This window comes from Chenopodium album, chromosome 24 (genome assembly GCF_948465745.1).
Source record: "Chenopodium album chromosome 24, dcCheAlbu1.1, whole genome shotgun sequence".
NCBI classification, from domain to species: Eukaryota; Viridiplantae; Streptophyta; class Magnoliopsida; order Caryophyllales; family Amaranthaceae; genus Chenopodium; species Chenopodium album.
In genome coordinates, this window is record NC_137857.1 from 5,807,547 (window position 1) to 5,834,034 (window position 26,488).

Genomic DNA, 26,488 nt, shown 5'->3' on the forward strand with positions numbered 1-26,488 from the left:
ATTTTATTGTAAGACTTTCAATTTAATGGTAACTATAGCTCATTGTAAGTTTAATTGTATTTTAATGTGTAAGTCATTTTTGCAACACTTAACCACATCACTCCAAAACCCCAACTTTCAATGCTCATGCACTCTTATTTCTTTTTTTAATTATTTTTATTTTTATGTGTGGTTGTTTAATAAAATAACTTCCAAATAAGTGCATGCTACAACTCCAAATTAACACTTATCCATAAATTCCTTAACAAAAAAAAAACTTTAACTTCCTCTTTTTTTTTTCACTAAACATACGTATATCCCGTGCAGTAGCACAGGTACATTTTTAGTTTCTAATAAATACAAAGACTGTTGGCCTGTTGCAATTCTTATACACCATGTTGGATAGTTATGTGATGTAGCCAACCCCATTTTAAAATTTGTGGAAGATGAGTAATCTTTAAAAGTTTAGATACGGAGTACTTCGAATATTATTATTTTAAGCTTTTATTTTGTACGTAGTACTATAATTAGTTAATTGAAAAAGGATTTGAAAATGAATCTAACTTTAAGTTACTTTGTAAAACGAATTTTATGACCTAAAAATTACAAGTCTATAATTGTTGTATTTTATGTAGATAAAACTACCACATATGTAAATTTATGAAAAATAAAATGATAGGCGGTCGTACACCTATCAAAAATAATACCTAACTAAACCTCCTAATTATGTAGTAGGGTAAGTCAGGGTCGATCCCACAGAGAAGGTAGTATCAATGTTGGATTACTATGAATTAAAACTAGTCGAGTCAATCAAAATAGGGTTGAAAATATTATACTACTAAAGCAAGAAAATCAAATAATAAAAACATCTAGAATTAAGTATACCACTAGCATAATCAATACAAGATAAATTCTTACCCCAATCAATTAATTATACGTTCACAAGGAAAGGTACGCCCTATAAAATACCAAAGATCTCTCCCGAGTTGTCAATGGCTTCCCTAATTAACAATCAAACCTACTTCCGTGGAATCATGTAAATTAAAGACATTAAGTTCGGCACCCTAACTTCCTAATAATCCGTTCTACCTACTTCCGTGGAGAATTTCATACCCTTAATTGATCTATTCAAATCCGTCAAAACCCAACTCCCGTTGCGATCAAGACAATGGAATAATAACAATACCAATTATCCCTAATATAGTATTGGCATAAGCACAATCAATTAAGCATGAACAATATAAACAATTAATTGAGAATTTAAAAGAACAAATCAAGTATCAATCATGGCTAGGGTTCAACCTAACCCTAGAAAATAAGACTAGAAATACATAATAAAAGAAAAGTGAAAATAAGCAAAGAAGAAAATCATTAAAGAACAACTAACTAGTTGCTGCTCCTAGTTTTGCATCATGCGGCTACCCCCTTATTATCCCTAATAACAAGCTATATATAAGCAATGAGCCAAAGATAATATTAGAGTAGTTGAATACAATTAAAACTCCCGAGAAATCAAGCCCATACAAGCCCAATTTCGTGTACAAAGTACCAATCACGAGCAGGCCACAACCTGGTTGTGGCGCACCTCTTCTGGCCACAGGCGGGCTGTGGAATGGGCTGCCACACCACTCTTCTTCTTCTTTTTTATAATGTGCTTCCGCGGGTAGGCTGTGTAGAAAGGCATATGCCACACCTCGGTTGTGGAGTAGTTTATCCTTGTGTAATTTCCTTTTCTTTGTCATATTAAAACATCTCCAATACATAACTCAACTCACACAATAGCTTATTCCTACAAAACAAAGAAAAAGATCCCGAGGAGAGCAATAACGAAATATATATAAATTAACGCTTAAATAATTAAATGTAGAAAGAATTCACGACAAATATCATATAAATATGGCCTATAAAAGGTGTACTTTATCGTGTTATCATAAAACTCCAAAATGACTACTTAATCTTAGACACATGAAGTACAAATCTATCAAAATTCCGCTTGTTATTCCACAGAAATGTTAAAATAATCTTAGACACATGAAGTACAAATCTATCAAAATTCCGCTTGTTAATCCACAGAAATGTTAAAAATCTATATTTTTTATCATAACTTTGACCGGTAAAGATCAAGAAGAAGGGTCCTAACGAGTCAGAACCTGAAAAACACGACAAAACGAAACCCATTCTTACTAGTGTGATTGTGTGAAGCCTGAATTGAAAAAGAAAAGAAAGACTTGAGATTGACTAGTGGTGGAAAGTAGGGCCACCATTGGGTTCAGCAAATAGTCCCGTCGTCCTAAACATGACGAAACGAATCCCATTCTTACTTTGATTTCGAATACATCACTTTCTCTCTCTACACTTCATTCTCTCCTCAACCTCAATTTTCCAATTCTTGATCATTTTTCCCCAGAAATTGGATTCGAGTTGACCACATTTCACACTAACAATTAAATTATACAGTCATGGGCGATTATTCTCCTATTGCTGATGATTTTTCCCCAGAAATTGAGTCGGAGATCACTTCAACACCCCCTATTCCGAAGGAAGATCCCTGGATTATTGCTAGAAAGTATGACTTCATTCGATTTTTGTTTTTATTTTGATGACTTCATTTCAGTGTTCTGATTTTATTATGATCGTCTTTTTCATACCATTTATTTATTTATTGGTAAAGGGTTTGCTTAGTGTGTAAGATTATTGTGGATATCTGTCATTTTCAATTATAATTGTTCCAGTTTATTGGGATACGTTGCATTTCTGGGTATGATGCTGTCAAATTGTTAAAAGTGATGTCATCATATATTTATGCAGGTATCAGTTAGAATTGGCAAGAAAAGCTTTGGATGAAAATGTGATTGTAGTTTTAGAGACTGGTTGTGGGAAGACCCTTATTGCTATACTGTTAATGTGTGATATGGCTCACCTTATAAGAAAGCCTCAGAACAATGTCTGTATTTTCTTGGCTCCTACTGTCGTATTAGTTCATCAGGTTTGTCCTTTTTCCTATTATCCATTCTCTGTTTGTTCCTGTCGAGTTGGATTCTACGACGTTTATAATGTATTGTATGGCGGTTACGTGTCATGTGTTTGTTCTTGCAGCAAGCTAGGGTTATTCAACACTTCACTGATTTCAAGGTTGGAACCTACTGTGGTGATGATGCCAAACATTTGAAGACTCATATCGGCTGGGAAAGAGAGCTCGAGCAATATGAGGTTTCACTTTATCATTTAAGTCTATTTAGTATTTATCTATGTTTTCCTGTCTTAGGTCTGTAGTGTTTGTTTGTTGGATTAACGTTTTGATACTATATGGCCTTTAAAAAGTGAAAGATTATGTTGAATTACTATACAGTTACAACGATGATTGAAGTTTAGGATGTGGCCACTGAGTTTTATTTAATATATAGAGTTTGAAATGGTTTGAGAAATCAAAAAGGGAGTGGTTTGGTCTGATATCGGCAAACCTTCTGATAAAAGATTTTTCATGTTTAGCTAAGCCATTAGACAGGACACCCTGGAATTAACTTGGCTAAGGTGTTGACCTAACATTTACCTTTATCAATGAAGAATTTCCGTTAACTGTCTGATAAATTCCTTGCACTTCTACTGCATTAATTGTGTTGACTCCGTAAAGACTACTATAAAAGTTATCTCTTATTGAGTGCAGGTTCTTGTTATGACTCCACAAGTTTTGCTACGTAATCTATGCCATTGCTTCATCAGGATGGAGACAGTTGCTCTCTTAATATTTGATGAGTGTCATTATGCACAACTTGAGAGTAATCATCCCTACGCAGAGATTATGAAGGTAAAGGTCTAGTATATGTTTATTTTATGCCATTTTTTGAAGGTACATAGATTTTGACTTATTTGCATAAACAAATTGCAGGTCTTTTACGATATGAAGGAAAATAAAGTTCCGCGCATTTTTGGCATGACTGCATCTCCTATTTGTGGGAAAGGTAATTGAGTTTCATGTATATGTTCTTTTTTCTCTTTTCTACCCTCCTCCATTTCTAGGAAATATAACTTCTAATTTTCCTTCGTTTAATATTTATTTTTAACAAAGTTAGCATCTTTAAGAGTTACCAAAAAATGGTTTGCTGGATTTTTGCGACTTTGCAGGATTTAAAGAGTAAGTTAGGTCATCTGAATGTGCTATTTGCTTAGAGTTTTAATTATATTTTTTAATTGCAATAGCGCTGCTAATTATGATTGACACCAACAGTGACTTTGCTTGTACACACTGTCTTCAGACAAGGTGGTGTTATTGACAGAGTCTTCTCTTGTTCTCCATGCTGGACTCTTACTATTAAACTGTATTTCCATCTGACCAGATATTCTACATTAGGAACAAAATATATTAATGTGCTTTCTTTCAGGATATGATATTATCATGATATTTTGTTCGTTGTAAAAGTTTGGAATTATATGAAAGTATATGCTTGCCAGTTGTCATTTATTTTTGGCCATTTTAATCAAACCTTTTGATTTTCCATTTCAGGCGCCTCTATCAATAGTCTTCAAGCTTTACTTCATGCTAAGGTGGGTGTTAGACTGTTCAGAACTTGCAAACATATGCATTTATAATGCATCATGCTACAATTATAGAATCAATTATCTTCTTATAAATAAACTAATTATAACACATCGATTTAATTCTTCAGCAGTGTTGATGTACAGCACGTGTTTCACATGGTAGATACACACCCATGCTTGTTTTGTGTGCATTCAAGCACACTATATTACATGCATGTGTACATATACCTCACATGCAAGGATGTACTCATCTATGTGTGTGCATGCATGTATCAATTTGTGTAATGTGTTTTGTGTGTTAGTATGCGTCTTTCATTGGGCTCCATAAACATAATTTCTTCCTTGTCTCAGGTTTATACTGTTAATGACAAGAGAGAACTGGAAACAGTTGTTGTATCTCCTGTGGTTGAAGTGTATCACTATAGCTCAAGCGAAATAATGTCGAGCTCTCAAAAGAAGTGTTTGGATAAACTGGAGGAGGTTAAACGTCAGGTATTATAATATTGCACACCATCTTTATACTGGTTTTTGTTTTAGCTTTTAGTGTTAATATGTTAGTTGTTATGGGCCTTATGGCTTGCAAGTAGTGTACATCTATGCTTTCCAGGACTGGAGATGATCTTGCTAGAGTACAGAACACCAAGAAACTTCTGCAAAAACTACATAACAACATGGTGTTTTCATTAACCAGCCTCGGCCTATGGGGAGCATTGCAAGTAAGTCTCATATCTCTTGTGGTAAAGCATTACAATGGAAATCCATGTTCTTCTAAATAAGTAATACTTCCTCCGTTTCTTTTTAGTTGACACGTTTATTTAGTCTCGTTTACCAATGCACAAATTAAATCATTATTATTTTTAATTACCGATAAGCAAAGACTATAAAAAGTTGATATTTTGAAAATATACATTATGACGAATCTAACATGATTTCACTTGACTATATTATTCCTTACATATAAATCACAAAACATGGTCAAAGGGAGGTGTGTGAATAGTGCTAAAGTCAAAACGTGTCAACTAATAAAAACGGAGGTAGTAGATGTTTTGCTATGCAATTTGTGGTTGAAGGCATGATGCTTTCTGCAGCCCTCTTCTTGAACATGGGTAACATTTCGTTGGTTGCTTGTTAATACAAATCAGTATCACCTATTAAATACGCACACACAAACACACACACGCGTGGACACACACGCGCGCGCACACACACACACAAGATGGTTGTCTTAAATTAATGAGGTGAACTCGTGACCTGAATGTACTATTTATGTCAATGTTATTAAAATCATAAGAAATCACACTTGTTTTTTGTGTACTTTGGAAAAAAAATATATAGATTTTGATTTCAGATGTGATATTCTTCATATATGCATATTTCTGGTTGTTGTTTCAGGCATGTCACATCCTTCTGAAAGGTGGGGTCTGGGAGAGAGATGAGCTGATAGATGCAAAAGGAAACTCCAGTGATGACTTGTTACAAAATGAGTATCTTGCTCAGACTGCATCTCTTCTAGACGCAGAATGTATGGGAGGTATGAAGCATTGTGCAGCATATTAGCATTGTTAATACTAATGACTTTGTTCTAAACTTACTAATTTATTGTCTTGTTTAAGGCTTAATATCTCTTACTGGAAAATTTCTGTTTGTGCTACCATTTCTTACATGTTCAGTATTATAATTGGCAAACATATTATACTTAAATATCTTAATTTAGCAGAAGTCACTGAAGGAACGGCTGATATGCATTGTAACAAGCTTCTAAGGGAGCCATTTTTCTCGCAAAAGGTTTTGCGTCTTGTTGGAATCTTGTCAAATTTCAGGTTCGTATTTGAGCACTTAGGCTTGGGATCGTGCTGGACATTAGTGCTAAGTAGTGGTTGTTTGAAATCGAGTTTTATTTTCCTTCCTTTTTTTTTTCATGCTCTAGAGTCTTTTAAGAGATCTTTCAAATTTCAATTAAGGGATAAATAGCTGACTAAATCCCATAACAAATCACTTAAAAACAATTCCTAAGAGTATTTGTGGATATTGTTCTAGGCACAGACACCACTGGGTCATGATGAAAGCATTTTGTCATTGTTTTTTCTTCTCCTTCGCCCTTTCAAAGGCCACTAATTAAAATCCCCTACAGCTCCCCACCCCCCCACCCCCCACCCCCCCCCCCCCCCAAAAAAAAAAAAAAAAAAAAAAAAAAAGAAGAAAAGAAAAAAACAACTCAAGGCTACCCCATTTACCCATGCTCATCAAAAGTCTTCCAAATACAATGTCCACCAATTACAACAACAAAGAGTTAATGAACACATATGTTATGTTGGGCCTGCTGGCCTAGGCTATTATTGTCATTGTTATTTTCTTTTCTGTGATTTCAAAATTTCCAACACCAACTATGAAATCCCCCCTCACTTTTCCAGTCTCCAAACCCACAATTACCTAATATACCTTGCTAAATTATCCAGTTCTGATGAGCCATTGTAATTTGTTGTAATTGTTAGATCTGTTGACAGGTTATTTGTTTGTGAGACTCACTGAAATAAGCAGACTGGATAAGTTCAGTGCAAAATGACATTTTAGGTTGCCTATTCTTGGTTTTTGGATTTGGAGTTTGTTGCATTCTTTTAGAGCTTTTGGAAAGAGAAAATTATCACGTTAAATTGCTTGGATCATAGCTAATGTAGAAAGCTTTGTTTGTTGTTATCCTTGTCATAGCTTACAGATTTAGTAATACTATGAGTGGGAAATATTAAAATCAAAGTTGTCTGGGGGTTTGTTTTAATTTATTTCTTTGGTATGTGGAGATTCATCATTTGTATGCTTCCAGTTAGCTGGTCTCTCTATCAGATTAAATTCATCAGTGTACATCTACACCTTCCAATCCCCTTTGTATGTCAGAGTCCACATTTCATGACTGTTGTTTTCATGTTTTCTTGTTTTGCTCAAAGCTAAGCTGGTTTGCTTTCCTTTTCAGGTCAAGGCCTGATATGAAATGTATAATATTTGTGAATAGGATTATCATTGCCAGATCTTTGGCATATATCCTTGGACAAATTAAGATCTTATCTGCTTGGAAGTGCGATTACTTGGTTGGAGTCCACTCTAAGCGCATGTCCAGAAAAACCATGTATAATATTTTAGAAGAATTCCGGTCTGGAAAGGTAACATTTCTTGCTGTGATACTTTGTATTCATCTGCTTCCCAAGATAAACTTGAATATACTCCCTCCGTTTTTTTTAAAAGCTAGAATTGCTATTTTCGTCCGTTTTTTTTAAAAGCTACACTTTCTCTTTTGGAAACCTATACAATTTAATTATATATCTTGACCCACTAATGGTCCCCACTCCCTCTCACACCACTTCACTTTACAATAAAATAATAACCCACTATCTGTTCTTACAATTTTTATTACCTTATCTACCCCACATACATCTTATTTTATTAAACCTCTGCGCAATCCCAACTCTAGCTTTTTTTTAAAAAAGAGGGATTAGTTTTTTTTGTGTTGGAGAGCATTTATGTTTCTTGGGAGAATCTAAGCAAGTTTTTGATGTTGACTTTATTAATTTCCCTCTCGTGTCTGCCTTTTATCTTTGTGCTTGTGCGTGCGTGTATGTATGTGCGCGCGCGCGTGCGTGCGTGTGTGTGTTAGCCAGAATTGCATGCTTGCAACATTATGTAGATTATGCATGGTAGGGGATCAAGATATTGTTTTGTAAGCAAGTAGCACATTGCTATTGTATCACTCTTGGATGACTTGAACATTATGTTTAGAATGAATGGAATTGCACTGGCATTACCAACAGTTTATCGTTGTGAAATGTAGGTGTGCTGTTTGAATATTTTTTCAAAACCTGCTGTTGCAGAACCCATATCCTTCCTTTTGGACACTAATAACTAGTAGTTGTATGACATGTATCCCTATTCTTTGTTTTTAAAGAAGAAATGAAATTTACTCCTTGCTTATTGATGATGTCCATACTCTGGTTAATAATGTGATTTGGCAGCTGAATCTGTTGGTTGCTACTAAAGTTGGTGAAGAAGGACTTGATATACAGACATGCTGTCTTGTAATACGGTTTGATCTTCCTGAAACTTTGGCTAGCTTTATACAATCCAGAGGTCGTGCTCGAATGCCTCAATCGGAATATGTTTTTTTGGTTGACAGGTTCTTTCCTGAGCTTACGAGTGCTATGATATAGTATGATTTCGTGTGTTCTTATGTAAGATGGAATACATTTTTATATCATTGCAGTGAAAGCGAGAGAGAAATGAATCTGATGGACAGTTTCAAGAAAGATGAGAACCTCATGAACATGAATATTAGAGACAGAAAACCCAACGGAGTTGTTGCCAATAACAAAGAAGAAATATATTCAGTGGGTTCAACTGGTGCTACCATTAGTACTCAAACTGGCGTTTCATTGCTCTACCATTATTGCTCGAAATTGCCACATGATGAGTATGTGTTTCCTATGTTCCAATGAGTTTTCCAGTTTTAGTCAATGAAGTAACTGATAAATTACATATTTTTAAATCTTCGCAGGTACTTTACCCCTATGCCTGATTTCTATAATGTTGATGATACTGAAGGAATCATATGCCACATTATTCTTCCTTCTAACGCTCCTATTAATCACATAGTGAGTGCACCTCAATCTTCTAAAGAAGCAGCTAAGAAAGATGCTTGTCTAAGGGCATGTGAAGAATTGCATCAAGTTGGTGCCTTAACTGAGTATCTGTTGCCAGAACAAGATGATGTGAGGGAAAGCCGTGATGTTTCTGATTCTGAGAGCACTGAAGGTATACTATTGTCATTTTGATATTTCTTCCATGCTTATTGAATATGAATTTGGTAGTGTTTGATTAATTATATGCAGATGAGGATTCACCTTATGAGCTACAGGAGATGGTAATTCCTGCTGCATTGAAGGAACCTTGGTCTGATGTGGACAACCTTGTTTGTCTGAACTCCTACTTTATAAGGTTTAAACCTAAACCACACGATAGAAAGTATAAAGACTTCGGACTTTTTATAAAATCACCTTTGCCTTATGAGGCTGAGCAAATGAAGATTGATCTTCATCTTGCCCATGGTAGATCTGTGTTGACTGATCTGGTTCCCTCTGGAGCTGCTGAATTTAGCAAAGAAGAGGTACTTATATCATTTTCACATTTCATGGCAATTACTTTTAACAATTATTAGTTCTCATGTGAGATTGGAGGGAAAATAGAGAATTGAATGTGTTCTGGTGAAGTGCTGAAAATCTGAAATACTTCATCTTTATTTATTTATTTATTTATTTTACTTTTTTTTGTTTTTTTGCACCCAGATGCTGCAGGCTCTGAATTTTCAAGAAATGTACCTGAAGATCATCCTTGATCGGTCTGAATTTATGTGTGGTCATGTTCCCCTCGAGAAAAATAAAGTTAATGAATCAAGTTCATCTGTCTTCTATCTGTTGCTCCCTGTCATTTCACGACAATATGACAGCTCAATATCTGTGGATTGGATGACCATTAGGAGGTGTCTGTCATCGCCAATATTCGCGCCTCCTGATCATTTAGCGGATACCTGTATTTCTCTGGATAGTCATTTGCAGCTTGCTGATGGACCTGCCAGTGTGAATGATATCCTAAATAGCTTAATATATGTTGACCACAGAAAGTCATTCTTCTTTGTTTCTAAAATTCTTCCTGACAAGAATGGCTACAGTCTTGTCAACAGTTCTACAAGCCATATAGATCACCTGAGTGAAAAGTATGTATCAAATTTCTTTGTCTCATTTGATAATCCACCATTAAGTTTTATGTTGTTTCTGAAAAAATTACTATTTTATCTAGCTGTTTCTTAATGGATGAAGCAATATGAGTTATGTAGATGGGAGAAACTTTTTCGCTATAACAATGCTTATAAGCAACTATAGTCCTTATTTTGAGTTGCAGTTACCACATGTTTTAAGTCATATGAAGCAACACATTTTTTTGCTCTCCACCTTGTGATGTTTGGTCAAATGTGTTTTCATCTTTTTTCCACCCTCCAAAATTTCAAGTAGGAAGGAAAGTATATCATTTGCTATGGGAAGAAAATAGTGAAGAATTTATGAATGAATTGGAACCGTGAAATATCAGAGATTAAGAGGTACAAGATATGCTCCTTCCATTTCTTAGCAAGTATCTTTAAGGCTATGCCCACGGACAGTATCATGTTGGTATCAAAACTGTCACATGATAATTTAATTTTTGCTTTGAGATTCTTTAATGATCAGTAATAGCACATTGGTGTTGAGTGACAGATAAAATTGTGTTGGAAAAGTTAGGTAAATGGAACCATGCGGGAAGTGCTAATTGGCTTATAACCAATGGGCCAGCTAAAGGAAAATGAGCAGTGTATCACTCAATATAGGGAACTTCCTTTTTCTTAATTTAATAATTATCTTTGGAACTTCTTTCCTTTTGTATGGACTTTGGCGATGCTGTATAATGGATTTGTTTGTGGATCTCAAATTTTGTAAGGCCTTTTTCTTAGTATTGGTTGTTCATGCATTTTCTGAACCAGGTTTGAAATCAATCTAACTCACCCTGGACAACCTCTACTACAAGTTAAACAGCTTTTTTGCCTACACAATTTGTTGCATGACCGTGCAACGGGGAATTCAGGTACTGGCTCTTTTGCTTACACAGATTTCACATGGTTTTTTTTTTTTTTTTTTTTTTTTTTTTTTTTTTTTTTTTTTCTGGTTGAAAATTATTATTTCTATGAATTCTCTTAATATTAGAAATAAGAAAAATTTTGAGAAGAATTATTGAATATTAGGGCAAAATTTATAGATTAGAATCTAGAGGGTTTAGGCTAAGTCGGAGTAAGACTGAGTATTTGGTATGCTGCTTTGGTACACAGAGGGGGACAACGATGATGTAATGAATTTAAGTGGAAAGGATTTGACCATGAGTGAGTGTTTTGAATATATTGGTTCAATCATCCATAAGAATAGCAACATTGATCAAGACGTGGCCCACAAGATTAAGTTGGGGTGGCTTAAATAGAGAGCGTCCACGGGAGTGACCAAAGCATTCCTATACAGTTGAAGGGGAAATTTTATAGGGCTGCCATAGGACCAGTGTTGCTTTATAGTACAATATGTTTGGGTTCTAAAAAGAAGCATTTTAAAAAGATGGAAGTTACGGAAATGTGTTTATTAAGATGGATGTGCGGGAACACTCTAAGTGATAGAATCAGAAGTGATGCTATTCGCAAGAAAATGGGTCTTGTAGGCATTGCATACAAACTAAGTGAAATTTGCCTACGTTGGTTTAGGCATGTAAGATGGAGACACAGGATGCATTGATACGAGAAACGGAAGAGTGGGATCATGGAGAGCTAAAACGAGGTAAAGGGATACCGAAATTGACTTGGTTGGAAGGAGTTAGAAAGGATATGAAGAAAATGGATTTGCATGAGGATGAGGTTTTTTACCGTAAGGGATGGAGGAGGTAGTTTTAAATAATAATGCATTATTGAGAAGAAACTAACACGCTCGATGATGATTTAAGATCTAAAAAATATGTGATGAAAATTTAGTGGGGGAAAAAATGGTCAAGAAGAATTTTACCACTGGCTAGGATAGTAGGATAGCTGATGGCTGTCCCAACCACAAAGCAATCTATCATCAAATTCTGTTTACTACAGGGCTTCCAATTTCTTTGTATATTAATCAATCCAAGATTGAAATACTTGTAGCTGTAAGTTGTATCGAATGCTTATATAGGTCTCTCTTCTATGTTCTCTCCATTAGAATTTAAAATCAGGAAAGAGTGTAAGACAATTTTTTATGAAGCTTATTAATGTTAAAATTTAATTTGTACTCTTTGCTTGGGGTTTCCAATAAGACCCTAGTTTTTTTCTTCTTCTTCTTCTTCTTCTTCTTCTTCTTCTTCTTCTTCTTCTTCTTCTTCTTCTTCTTCTTCTTCTTCTTCTTCTACTTCTTCTCAACTTGTAGTTTTATTCAAGTTTTGATAATTTCTGTTCATACATAATTGGAGATATTAATTCAAAGCTATGTTTTGAAGACCGGGTAAAGTCGAAACAAGAACAACAAAAAGAGACGGAGGGAGTAGTTTCTATATTAAAATACATTATTGAGAGGAAAATTAACACTCTTGATGAAGATTTGAGATGTTGTCCCCCCAATATTTTGATTTTATTTATTTACTACTCCCTCCGTTCCCTTTTGTTCTTTACATTTTCATTTTAGGTGTTCTTTTTTATTCTTTATATTTAGTATCTTTCCTTTTATAGTCATAAATTTTAGATAAAATTACCCTTGCTTTACAATTTAAATACTCAAATATCCTTACTTTGTCATGTGCATTTGTATTTTTAGTTCTATTTTAATGGTTTTCTAATACTCATTATTACTTTCTCTCTCCTCTCTCTTCTTTTTCCTTCTTACTTTCTTCTCCCCACATGTACAATATTCTTTTCCAAAGTAAAATTGTACTTTCAATCATTGAATTATTCCAATATTGCTCTACTTTACACAATTTCTTAATAACCGCGCATAATTCCAAACGTCAAAAACAAAAGGGAACGGAGGGAAGTAGTATTTATTTTAAAAATATTGTAATGCAAATTGCAAATTTAGCTCCCTTTTCTATGTTCTCTGCATTAGAAATTTGGATAGAGATAAAGACAAATGTAATATGAAGCTCATTTATGTCATTTACTTTTGTACTCTTTGCTTGGGGTTTGTGGCTATTGATTGCAGTAATTGAAATCCCCATTGAAATTGTGAAACTTTTCCATGGCCAAACTGAAGAAGTTTAATTTCACCAGCAAGTTATTTTATGTTACACTGAGTATGATACAGAGTTCACTCAATTAAGGCTGTTTACTTTCAGTTTATAGCTTACTGAGATTTTAACTTTTCTTGGTCAATATCAGAGTCACATGAACTAGACGAGCACTTCTTCGAATTGCCTCCTGAGCTATGTGAACTCAAGATAATTGGCTTCTCTAAGGACATCGGGAGTTCATTGTCTCTGTTGCCATCTGTCATGCATCGCATGGAAAGCTTTCTTGTAGCACTTGAATTGAAAGATATGTTGTCCAAGTCATTTACCGAGGGAGTGGTGGTAACTGCTGAACGTGTAAGGCCACTCTTATGGATGGATAATTAAGTTTCAATTCTATGATTGTGTCTAATTAATTGACTGCTTTTCTCAACTTGAAGAAGAGATGCATTTCGGTATAAACTTAGACAGTGGTGACGTTATGCTTTACTTTCCAGGTTTTTGAAGCATTGACTACAGAAAGATGCCATGAGGGCTTTTCTCTTGAAAGGCTTGAAGTTCTTGGTGATTCTTTTCTCAAGTTTGCAGTGGGGCGACATCTATTTCTTAAGCATGAAGCTTTTGACGAAGGGCAGTTGACTAGGAGGCGTTCAAATTTAGTGAACAATTCAAATTTATGCAAGTTGGCTATTAAGAACAAATTGCAGGTTAATAGCTGGATTTTTGGATTTCTGTTTTTATGAATCTATATCTATATCTATACTTAGTATTTAAAAACACAAACCAAAATTGACACATGTCATCATTCTTTCTCACCTTTCTTTATTCATTCTCCCTCCTTATGTTTTCAAAGAAATTCTCTTTTCATCTCCCCCTTTATTTCTCAATAACTTTAATATTTTGTAATCTTTATTTTAATTCAATAACAAATTAAATTTCCTAAACCTTCTCCTCTTCTCATTATTCCATCTATCAATTCAATTTATTCACATTCATAATTCATTTCTTTAATTTGACCCCTTATCTTCCCCCTCTTCTTATATAAATACAAATTTTCAATAAAGATTTTTTCACACTTATTAAGTTTCAAAAACTTAAAAATTAGATAAACATCTCTCAAAATTCTATGTGAAATTTCTACAACAATGAGGATGATGATTGAAAAGGGAAATATTGAGGTGGCAAGAATACTATGGAAATTCCATGGGATGACATTGTTTGCGTGTCATGGGGTTTTAATTTTGAAGATATTAAGCGCAATATAAGAGACATATATTGGTAAAAACTAAAGAAGAATATCATGCCTTCACATTTGATGTAAAAATTGTAAAATTATAATAAGTGTTTGGTATTAACAAAGTAGTTTTTTATACAAATTGTTGATTAATATATCATGCGATAGAGATATGATTTTACGATTTTAAGCTATTTTTTCTACAACTATTAGTCTATTACCACTAATTCATAAAATATTATAATATGTCAAAAGACGATAAAATAATTATTTTTTGTTTTTTTTGGTGACAAGATAATTTGTAAAGTTTCAAATAAATTTATAACTTAAGCATAACCCGTGCGTAGAACGGGTCCAAAAGCTAGTTATTGATAATTCTGGGTTTCTTTTAATATTATGATTTAAAGAGTTTCATGTATTTGTTTAGGGATCTCTCTTTGATTGCCATGATTTTCTTTTAGCCGTATATGAAATCAAATCAAAAACTCCATTTCTTAGCCTAGGAGTAGTTGATGTTGATTGAATTACATGCATGAAATATAATGAAACACTCTATCACAAACCCTTTGAGTAGATCATGTTGATTGAACCATGTGTATCTCTTGTGTCTATCTTCATGACTATTTTCTTAATTTAGTTTGTTCATATATTGTTGTCTAAGTTCTGTGTATATAAGCACTGAAACTTATGCATAAAGTTCTAATGTTCATTTCTTTCTAGTTTGATTCTAGTTATCTATAACAAACTCAAGCAATCAAATCCTTAATCCCATAAATGGGGTTGGCTACATGAACCAAATAGGATTATTCCGTGTAGTCGTCAAGTCATCTATAACAAATTTACAATTAAAAAGCTATGAAAGTTTTATAAATATCCTTTTTTTATTTTTTCCTACTGCTTCCTATTGCATTTTATCCTTCTTTTTAAAAGATATATAACAATTGCAAAGCTAGCATGTGAAACGCTTACACTGTTTTACTAGCTGCTATTCATGAATTTCACAATTCACTTTGGTCTTGGTGTGCTTAAGCTTCAGGGAATTAAATGTTCTATGCCAAACTTTGTGCTTGTCAAGTTGATTTATTAGGGAGAGAGGAAAATACACTTAAGAATGGAGTGAGGAACTAGGCCAATAGAATGGGTAGGTAAACAGATATTCATAAAAGTCAGAAGATGCAATATTAAATTTTCTGATCCATTCCTCCTTGAAGAGAAACAAGTTTTTGCTGAAAATTTATATTTCTACAAGGAATTTTTTCCAGATAAAATTGATGTGTGAATCCCTTTACATGTAAATTAATCACCCATTTAGCATAATGCCTAGATATAACCCTTGTGTGAGTCATTTCTCTTATTCATTTCTAGGGCTAATCTCTCCATTTCATTTGACCCTTTACGTCTGTTATTGAGTTGCATACCATCTTTATGATATTACTATACTTCATTACATGGCCAGCTTCTGCCCTAATGTTCACTTTCCTATTTCATGTCATACCTCAAATTTTTTTTTTAATTTTTTAATTTTTTTTATTTTTTTGCGTTTTTCTGTAGCTTCCAGTGTGGAGTTAATGGATTTATGTTTGTTTGATTTGGCTATGCATGGTGCTCAATTACTGCAACCACCTGAAATAATTTGTCTTTTACTGTAAATATGTTCGTGGAAGCATTACTCCCTTACTAAATAACTTGCAAGATCATTGTTATATCTGATGGACAACAGTCCATAAATTGATGTTTAAGATGATAGATGGATCTTTTTTATATTCTTTCCATTAGAAGAATTCTTTGTTTTGTTGTTGAGTCTGCTTTTAAAAATAAATTTGATATCTGAATGTGTTTATCAGTCATATAAATGAATATCTAACTATATTACAGTACTTCCATACTTTAGGGATACATACGTGATCAAGAATTCGATCCTAGCCAGTTTTATGCTTTAGGTCGGACTTGCTCTGTCATATGTACCAAGCAGACGGAAAGTACAATTCATTGCACTTCTGAAGATAGAATTCTGGTAGATAATCGTCATGTTAGATGCAGTAAGAATCATCATTGGTTAACCAAGAAAACAATTGCAGATGTAGTTGAAGCACTAATTGGAGCCTTCATAGTTGACAGTGGCTTTAAATCGGCAATTGCATTTCTTGGATGGTTTGGTATACATATTGAATTTGAAATTTCTCAAGTATGTCATGCTTGGACGGCAAGCTCCAGGTTTATGTCGCTTGCAGACCGTATTAGTATTTCTGAAATTGAAGGCATTTTGGGTCATCATTTTGTTCACAGAGGCTTAGGTCTCCAAGCATTTGTACATCCATCATATAGTAAGCACGGAGGAGGTTGTTACCAGGTAAATGGACTGATATGCTACGAAAATTTTGAATATATGGTTTTTATTCATGAATATCCTTCGTTTGCATGACTTATCTGGTATTTATTTCTGATGGCTAACAGAGATTGGAGTTTCTTGGTGATGCTGTGTTGGATTATATGATCACATCCTATTTGTACTCAGTGTTCCCTGACCTAAAACCTGGCCAGTTGACTGATTTGAGAGCATCTCTTGTGAACAATGACTCTTTTGCCCAAGCAGCAGCTAATGCATTGTACAAATTCATTCTATGTGAGAATAGCAACCTGATTAATGCTATTGATAAATATTTGGACTTTATCAGAAAGCCAGCTTCAGAAAGAAGTGTACTTGAGGAACCGTCATGCCCAAAGGTCATTGCTCAAACCCTTTCCTCTTAGATATTATGATTCTTAAGCTTTATAAATACAAAGTTTATTATTATTTTCTAAAACTTCTTTTACACATCATTGTCTAATATTCTAAGTACGCTTTACTACGTTGAATGCCCTTTTCTTCATCCTACAGGCTTTGGGCGACTTGGTTGAGTCTTGTTTTGGGGCTATTCTTCTTGACTCGGGATTTGACTTAGGTCATGTGTGGAAGGTGATGCACTCGTTTATGAATCCTGTCATGAAATATGCTAATCTGCACTTTACTCCTACACGAGAGCTGAAGGAGCTATGCCAGTATCATGGCTTGAATTTAGAATATGTTAAGTCAAAAAGAAATAGAAGTTTCATGGTTGAGGCAATAGTGAACGGAAAAAGTGTTCACGTCGCTGAATCTGCACTGTATCGCAATACTAAAGGAGCTAAGAGAATGGCTGCACGGAAAGCTATTGAAAAACTGAAGGTGACAATCTTCTTATATGGGTGATTCCACCTTTCCTATGATGCAGAATTGTTGGCCATTATTCCTGTAATAAAAAAGAGCATAGATATAATATCTGACTAGCTGTTATTATTGTTAGTTGATGTATTCCGTTCTGATTTTAGTACAACTCCTATGCTGTCTCCAGAATCTGGAACATCATGAATTCATTACTGGTGCCATAAAAGATTATCTTATTGAAGGCATATTTACTCCGTACTTACTAATGATGACACTGCTTAGAAAAATATCTATGTTCCTGAAGGGATATTTCATATTTGTATTCTTCTGCAAATGCCTGAACTGGTCAAATTTCCAATGGTTATTATCTGAGTATGAATGAATCTGTATTTACTCTGCTTTCGTCTAATGTTGAGTAACAAGCTAACATTTCCATATCTGCAGGCTCAGGGTTGTCGTATGAAGACATCATTGGAGGAGGTCCTAAAAACGCTGCGCAAAATGGAACCCAGGCTGGTTGGATATGATGAGATGCCGCTGTCCCTAGTTTCTTCCAGCGATCTGCCCAATGTTGGAAATTTGTGCTTGGAGGATCATTCTCATACTTTTGTGAATCCAGAACTCACTTTCAGAAACTTGTCTTCGAATGATTGTCTTGTTCTCCATGACCGTGCAAGTCCAGAGCCCAATGTGTATGAAATGCCAACAATTGTCTCTAGTTCCCAGAAAAAATCCACCAACGCACCCCTTTCTTTAAACAAGAGACAGCAGCATGGTCAACACACTGGGGATGAAAACTGTAGCATTGACTCAGATGTGCATGGTACTTTTAAGCTGCATTAATGAATTTGCAGTATTGCTATATGCGCTGTGAAATAAGCTCAACCTTAGATGTGTGTAAATTTCAGGTAGCCTGGGAAAAGCAACTGCAAAATCGCGATTGAATGAGATTTGTGTTAGAAACTGCTGGAAACCCCCTCTTTATGAGTGCTGTGAAGAGGAAGGACCAAGCCATTTGAAATTGTAAGTTGTTTTTTCCACATCTGCTCCGTACTCCCTCTTTCCAAAGAAACCTCAGATGTTTCCATGCTTTGTTTTCTTGTACATGTAAAGATGGTGTGAGATCTCTCAGCTTTTGCTCCAGTAGTAAAGTGCTTTACATCTGAAGATTCTCCCCTTGTTTCATTCCTATGTGGGAAGGGCGTGATATTGACATTGATGCTCTATTCTTGTAGTTATTGAAGTTGTGTTCTGAAACTTTCTTGTGTTGCTTTATTTGGTTATATAGTTAGATGTTATTTGCCAAAAATAAAATCCGCTTTGTGTCATTACCTTGTATCTCAGTTATTTTGTCCCCGAAACCTTGCCTGCATGACTTGGCTATAGAGTGTAACTTTATTACATGACATTATCTAGTTGAGGTTTGAGAAGCTCTATTATTGCTTTTAGAGAAGAAACCCTTCAAAATAACAACTGTTTTTCATTTCTGATGATGTGAAGATAGTTAAAGAAAGGTGTTTTTGTGGCTAGTTTACTGTTTTCCTGAATGTGCCATCAATCATGCAGGTTCACTTTCAAGGTAAAGGTAGTAATCGAGGAAGCAGAAGATGTGATATTGGAGTGCTTTGGTCAACCTCAAGCAAAAAAGAAAGCTGCTACAGAAGAAGCAGCAGAGGGTGCACTTTGGTTGTTGAAGAAGGAAGGTTACATCAGATAAGAGCCACAAATCATGACTTCATGTGTATATACTATAAGGAGGGAAGGAGGGCATAGGAAGATTATGAAAGTAGGCCTTAAGTCCGTTGGGCCGTAGATTAGGCCATAGGAAGCCCAAATTTGACTAGTAGATAAATAAAATGTATAAATTGTTGTAGGTAGTAATTTTTGGAAGGGGCTAAAGGCAGTTAACTAATTTTTTAGACTGTTATTACAAAACCAAGCTGCTTATGTATTTAAAGACCTTTTAGCCTAAAAATATGGGCCAATTTTGTATGTAATTTAGTCAATTTAAGGCGTTTGGTTTGGCTATCCTCCTTCCTTCTGTCTTTATTGGATTATGTATATATTGGGAAAATTCAAGTTTATCTATGAGATAAACATTGAAATATATCTTCTCTCACAATATATTATTATACCTTTATTTTTAAATAATAAAAGTAAAATCGTAAAATGACATAGAAATAAATGCATAAAGTTGTGAGAGATGATTAACTTGAAATGTTAATCTGAGAGATTAAGTGAGGCTCCCTCGTATATATTTGAGCAGTTGAGCTTAAATGATGCATATTCTCAATAATTTTTTATTTTGACTTTAAAGGATGCATCTCTCTCTCTCTCTCTCTCTCTCTCACACACACACACACACATACTCACTCACCACAATAATACTATATGGAATCCAGGACTAGGTCTAATTAAGTACTACCTCTTTAAATTCTACTAACTTGTTATAGATATGTAATTTAAAAAATTATAAACAAATGTGAGTTAGTTTAAGATAAAGTAAGCCAAGAAAATATAAAAAGTTGGATTTGTGTAAGAAAAGGTGAATAAAGTAAGAGGATGAAGATGATAAGGTGGAATTATTGCAAAATTGAAGGGTTAATATGGTAAAAAGAGTATGCAACAAGGCTTTGTTTGTTTTAACGGAAAATATTTTCCTAAAACTTGATTTTCTCTTATAAAAAAAAAAAAAAGATTTTATTATTGTCAATTGAGTATAGGGGTGGAAAACAATTTTCTCAAAGGTGGAAAAATAATTCTCCCAAGAGTTGATTATGTTTTCCTTGTAAAAGCTATGCTACATTTCCTTGGGCTCCTATTTTCCCATACTAAATAATTTTCCTTGTAAGAAACCAAACAAAGGAAAATTACTTTTACAATAGATTTTCATTTGAAAATTATTTTTACAAAAAGTTCTTTCATTAAACAAACAATAACTAAATAAGCAAATAGGATAAAAAAAAAAAACAAAAAAGTGAGTAGAACATAAAAGCACGGCTTAATATAAAAAGTGAATTGAACAAAAATAAGGGAGGGATAATTTGTACGCAGTATTTGTTATCGTGTTAAGGTTGTATTTAATTTAATTATGGTTGTTATGTGAGTTTGGAATTCGGGGAGTAATAAGTTTTGGATCCTTGGTTTGGATCCTTGGTTTGGGTCCTGATTCTTGAAAGAACAACCCCGGTTGGGCTAAATTGGGGTGTTGGAGTTGGACACGGTGAGTGGTGAGTGGTGAGTGGTGAGAGTTTTCCCGCCAAAAAATCCCGCCAAAAACAGCAAAACCCTTTATATTCATTCTTCTCAATATCTCATCTCATTTCCTTCCTTTGAAATCAATAAGTTCCGCCACCATTTCATTCAATCAACAGAGAGAGAGAGAAAATGTCAGGGTGGGATGAAGGAGCAGTGTATTACAGCGATCAAGCGCAGTTCCCCTCCGGTCGTGTCGGCGACAACAACTCCGACAGCCGACACTCTGTTCTCCTTAAATTCAAGGAGTTCATCAGAAGCTTCGAGACCAACTCTAATGTCTTCCCTTACCGTCAGAGCCTCGTCCACAATCCTACTTCACTTGTCGTTAACCTCGAACATCTCGACGCCTTTGATCCCGATCTACCCTCTCTCCTCCGTTCTGCTCCCGCCGACTACCTCCCACTTGTCAGTTACTTTTCCTCTTTCATTTTTCATAATTCATATATACTTTCATGTTTAATAATGTGTATTAAATATAAATGATTGTATTTTCAGTTTGAGACGGCGGCGTCCGAGGTGCTGGCCAGTTTGAAGTCCAAAGTTGCCGGAGAGACCGGAGAAATGGAGGAGCCTTTCGCCGAGGATGTTCAGATTCTCCTTACATCCAATGAGGATTCCATCTCTATACGCTCTCTTGGTGTATGCTTTGCTTTTAATAATTCATTAATTTTTTTTTTGTTAGGGTTTTGCTTTTTAATTTCAATTTCAATTCCAATTAATTGATTTTATGAATTGGTTCAAACAGGCTCAATACATATCCAAATTGGTAAAGATATCAGGGATTACCATAGCAGCTTCTAGAACTAAAGCTAAGGCTACTTATGTCACTTTGCTTTGTAAGAACTGTAAAAATGTCAAGCTTGTTCCTTGCCGTCCTGGTCTTGGCGGCGCTATCATTCCTAGATCTTGTGACCATATTCCTCAGGTCATTTTTCGGTTTTCTTTACTTTTTGTAGTTGATATAATCATCACCGGTAACAATGTTTTAACGCCGTTTTTATTACACAAAAATACAGCCTGGTGAAGAACCTTGCCCTCTTGATCCTTGGCTTGTGGTTCCTGATAGAAGTAGATATGTTGATCAGCAGACCCTTAAACTCCAAGAGAATCCTGAGGTGAATGTTTCTCGTATTGTTTGATCAATTTCTATCATTTTCATGGGTCGTTGTTCCTGATAATAAATGTAATTGGTAGGATGTTCCAACTGGAGAGCTGCCTAGAAACATGCTTCTTTCCGTTGATAGACATCTTGTTCAAACTATTGTTCCTGGTTCCAGACTCACTGTCATTGGAATTTACAGCATCTTTCAAGCTGCCAATGCATCTACGGCGTAATCACCCTTTACCTTACCATTAAATTATCATTGCAGTCACATACTTATCGCTGTTGTTTCTCATTCGTTGTTGCTTCCCTTACAGTCATAAGGGAGCAGTTGCTATTAGACAACCTTACATAAGAGTTGTAGGGATTGAGGAAGCCAATGAGGCCAGCAACACTCGAGGTCAAGCTGCTTTCACAGTTGATGAGGTGTGCTTCTCTTTTATGTTAACATACCTTCTTTATCTTTTCTTTAGATGTTCAAGTCTTCAGGACTCATGTTTCATATATGCTTTCGTCGCAGATTGAAGAATTCAAAAGGTTTGCTGCTCAGCCTGATACATATGAAATTATATGCTCTAAGGTTGCTCCCTCTATCTTTGGCCATGTTGATGTCAAGAAGGCTGTGGCTAGCCTTTTGTTTGGTGGATCACGCAAGGTACAATCTTATCTTGTTAATCATCTTGTGATTTTCCTTTAATTCTTGGAAATATATGTGATTTACCATTTTTTTTTGTGGATGCAGTGTTTGCCGGATGGTGTGAGGCTTAGAGGTGACATTAATGTGCTGCTATTGGGGGATCCTTCTACCGCCAAATCACAGGTAGCTTTCTCTGCACATTTCATGATTTTGGCGGTCTAATGTTTAACCCTATATTCTTAATGTTTCTTTTAAATCAATAGAAAAATCACTGGCTAGTAAAGCAGCCAATTGACAGCCCATTTTTACCTTAACTCAATAAGCTAATGACTTAATCACATTTTCTCAATGAAGTTTCTCAAGTTTGTCGAGAAGACTGCACCTGTAGCTGTTTATACATCGGGTAAAGGATCTTCAGCTGCTGGACTTACAGCTTCTGTGATTAGAGACAGTGGTTCAGTAAGTTTGCTAATAATTTCTTTAGTCATGAATGTGTTATTCCTATGTCAAACCTAACTGACATTCCACTGAAATTCTTTGCTAATATTTTTCTTAGTTTCATTTCTTGATTCCGATCAATCTTGTTTATGTGCAGCGTGAGTTTTATCTGGAAGGTGGTGCCATGGTACTGGCTGATGGAGGTGTTGTCTGCATTGATGAGTTTGACAAGATGCGAGCAGAGGACAGGTTAAGTGGAGTTTAGTTGCTTTAATTTATTTTTGAAATGACCACAATTGGTGTAATAATTCATTTTGCATATATTTCATAATTGCTGATTTGCAATCTTGCTTGTACAGGGTTGCTATTCATGAAGCTATGGAGCAGCAGACAATCTCCATTGCTAAAGCAGGTATCACTACTGTTCTTAATTCGAGAACCTCTGTGCTTGCAGCTGCCAATCCTCCATCAGGGCGTTATGATGATCTTAAGGTTTGTAGCTTATTTTATAAGTTTTTTTTTTAGTTTATGCTCCATACTACGACAATGTTTGTTTTAGCAGTAAATGCTAATAGCAACAATCCTCCTTTCTTCCAGACTGCGCAGGATAACATTGATTTGCAGACAACTATTCTTTCTAGGTTTGACCTGATCTTCATTGTCAAAGATATCAGGATGTATAGCCAAGATAAGGTATAGATACAGCATAAACTAAAGAAATCTTCAGCATCTTTTTGCTAGTTATGAGTAAATTAAGTGCTCAATTTTCATTCTTTGTGTTTGGTTTAGAACCTGGTTAGTTGGATTCATCTGCTTTCTCTCCCTATGATTCTTCACAAAATAAGCACCCTAGTGGTTTTCTAATTATTCAAATATTTTGTTTCAGGAAATTGCTAAATATATCACACTTCTACATACAAATGCTGCTTCGACTATGGGGGAATCTAAAGTTTCAAATGAGGATAATTGGTTGAAGAGGTACTTGTGTACATTATCAAGACCATATACTTCCTTGGTGCTACATTTGTGACTACTACGTTGGTATTAATTGCTTGTGCTTCATTGTATACAGATACATACACTATTGTAGATCTAATTGCCACCCTCGTCTGTCAGAATCAGCTGCAAAGAAGTTACAAACTGAATATATTAGCATCCGACAGGTATTAACCACTTACCTATTTGCATTGTTGTGAAGTTAGGAATAATTATAGTCAATGTTTTTGGATTGTTGAACTGGGATAATAGTGATGTGAAAGATAAAGTGTCATAATACTCTTGAATTAGTTGAATATGATATATTTTGGTTGTATGTCTAATGGATTCATATTATATCTCTCGTAGAAAATGAGGCAACAATCAAATGAAAGTGGTGAGGCAGCTGCAATACCGATTACTGTCAGGCAACTTGAGGCAATAGTTAGGTTAAGTGAGGCCCTTGCAAAGATGAGATTGTAAGTACTTATATTTAGCTCTAGTACTTGGTAATGGTTTGCTTGCTTAATTTAGTGTACGTTGGAAAGCTGCTTGAGACTGGTGATCTGCTGATCACCACTCTGAGCGAGCTGTAAATCAGTTATGGCTTTTCCTTCCAAGTGAAAACATTTATGCCAAGTGTAGCAAGACGATTCTTTCTGTCATCATCATGTTGGCTTGCTAAATGTTTGTAAACCCTGGTTACAGGTCTGATGTTGCCACAGATGAGCATGTAAAGGAGGCAATACGTTTGTTCAATGTTGCCACCTTGGACGCAGCTAGTTCTGGAATTAATCAGCAAGTAAATCTTACTGCTGAAATGGCAAATGAGATTAAGGTCTTGAAGAATTCTTGTGTTTTTATCAGGTTATCTTTTAGTTTTGTTTTTCTTAGGCCTTTCTTCTGTTTTTTGTAAACAGCAAGCAGAAGTACAGATAAAGAGAAGAATTGGCATCGGTAGCCACATCTCAGAAAGACGTTTAATTGATGACCTGAGCAGGATGGGGTTGAATGAATCCATTGTAAGTGCAAAGGATGACATTCCAAATTATTTTTTAGTTTGCCTTTTGCAACTGTATATTACATCAAAGTTTGGCTGGTACATTCTCCGTTAAAAAATTCTGTTTTGATGGGGAAAACAGATACTGTATACGATAACATATGTTTAAAAAAATTCTATCCTGAACAGGGGTTGATAATTTCTAAGCATGAATTTATTTAATCTCCATTAGAATTTAGAACATTATGAGTGACTTGTGAATCATGCGTTGGTTTCCACATGACATTAACATATTTTTGACTTTGCAGGTGAGAAGAGCTCTATTGATAATGCACCAAAGGGATGAAGTTGAGTACAAGAGAGAAAGACGTGTGATTGTTCGTAAAGCTTGAGGTGTCTATGGCCTATGGAAGCATTCCTAATCGCCAATTTGTTAAGTCAGTGTCATCTCGAAAATCATTTGTGCCGTGCAAACTGTATATTTCCATCAGATCAATGAGATGTTCTTTGGGACAAAATACTTGGTGGTCTTGGACTCAGTTATGGGTGACCAGCAACCTATTTGCATAATATTAGCAATTATGTAAATTAGAAGTTAGGATTTTGTTTGTGTTTGTCTATGATGATTCATGGTTGGCTGTTAACAGGTTACTTTTCTTGCCATGTCGCAGTAGTATCTGTTTCTTCTCAAGTTTCAATTACATAATGAGTACAGTTAGTAGTTTACCTGTAACTATACAGTCTCAACAAGCTGAGCAGCTTTAGGCACCGAAATGACATATAGGTTCACCTTAGGGGCTCCAAAAGGCAATTATTAGTCTTTGGATATACGACTAGGTACTCCTATATACGAAGTAGTATATAATATCTCTACTGGATTATATAATTACATCAAGCTAACAAAAGGTAACATGTTATCAAAAGGAATTGAAACACTCTGTATGTAATATAACAAGACAAGGATAATGGAATAATTTAAATTTTTTATTTATTTTTATTTTTTAGTACATATGTTTTTTGTGTGTGGAACATACTAAGGCCTTGTTCTTTAGAGCTGTTTAGTTGAAATTTACTCTGTCGTACCCTATTTAGAAAAAATAATTAATATTGAATTATTATAATATTAATTAGTATTTAATAATAATAAATAATTAACATTTATTAATAATGTGTAATATTTAATTATAATAATAATAGTAATAATAATAATAATGATAATAATTAATAATAATAATAATAATAACAATAATAATAATTGATTTTTTATAATTAAAATTAATATTTAAACATAATAAATAATATTTAAAGATAATAATAATACTGACCGAGTAATCCCTATAATACTAACCGTATAACATTAA

General features: G+C 34.7%; 2 protein-coding genes across 3 annotated transcripts; both read left to right on the plus strand.

The window, feature by feature from the left end:
- The first annotated feature begins 2,298 nt into the window (after nucleotides 1–2,298).
- Nucleotides 2,299–19,745, plus strand: LOC145611087 (dicer-like protein 4). 2 transcript variants are annotated; one of them, XM_081666327.1, is made up of 25 exons: nucleotides 2,299–2,545; nucleotides 2,788–2,965; nucleotides 3,076–3,189; nucleotides 3,644–3,784; nucleotides 3,866–3,938; nucleotides 4,481–4,521; nucleotides 4,867–5,007; nucleotides 5,103–5,231; nucleotides 5,908–6,046; nucleotides 6,233–6,335; nucleotides 7,481–7,667; nucleotides 8,514–8,674; nucleotides 8,762–8,968; nucleotides 9,053–9,309; nucleotides 9,387–9,661; nucleotides 9,840–10,267; nucleotides 11,066–11,166; nucleotides 13,451–13,656; nucleotides 13,797–14,006; nucleotides 16,425–16,883; nucleotides 16,988–17,257; nucleotides 17,412–17,738; nucleotides 18,162–18,540; nucleotides 18,626–18,740; nucleotides 19,284–19,745. In XM_081666327.1, the coding sequence occupies exons 1-25, from the start codon at nucleotides 2,439–2,441 to the stop codon at nucleotides 19,432–19,434; spliced, it is 4,899 nt and encodes a 1,632-aa protein (XP_081522453.1). In that variant the 5' UTR covers nucleotides 2,299–2,438; the 3' UTR covers nucleotides 19,435–19,745. The 2 variants fall into 2 exon arrangements, with proteins under 2 accessions (XP_081522453.1, XP_081522454.1); XM_081666328.1 differs by lacking the exons at nucleotides 2,299–2,545; nucleotides 2,788–2,965; nucleotides 3,076–3,189; ... (1 more) ...; nucleotides 3,866–3,938; nucleotides 4,481–4,521 and having other exon boundaries at nucleotides 4,878–5,007; nucleotides 5,123–5,231.
- A 1,269-nt stretch (nucleotides 19,746–21,014) lies between these two features.
- Nucleotides 21,015–25,877, plus strand: LOC145611509 (DNA replication licensing factor MCM5-like). Its single transcript, XM_081666845.1, has 18 exons — nucleotides 21,015–21,380; nucleotides 21,471–21,614; nucleotides 21,721–21,900; nucleotides 21,992–22,090; nucleotides 22,170–22,306; nucleotides 22,395–22,503; nucleotides 22,598–22,732; nucleotides 22,820–22,897; nucleotides 23,069–23,173; nucleotides 23,310–23,401; nucleotides 23,512–23,644; nucleotides 23,750–23,845; nucleotides 24,039–24,130; nucleotides 24,225–24,315; nucleotides 24,497–24,606; nucleotides 24,836–24,965; nucleotides 25,048–25,149; nucleotides 25,436–25,877. The coding sequence occupies exons 1-18, from the start codon at nucleotides 21,105–21,107 to the stop codon at nucleotides 25,517–25,519; spliced, it is 2,193 nt and encodes a 730-aa protein (XP_081522971.1). The 5' UTR covers nucleotides 21,015–21,104; the 3' UTR covers nucleotides 25,520–25,877.
- Nucleotides 25,878–26,488: the final 611 nt, after the last annotated feature.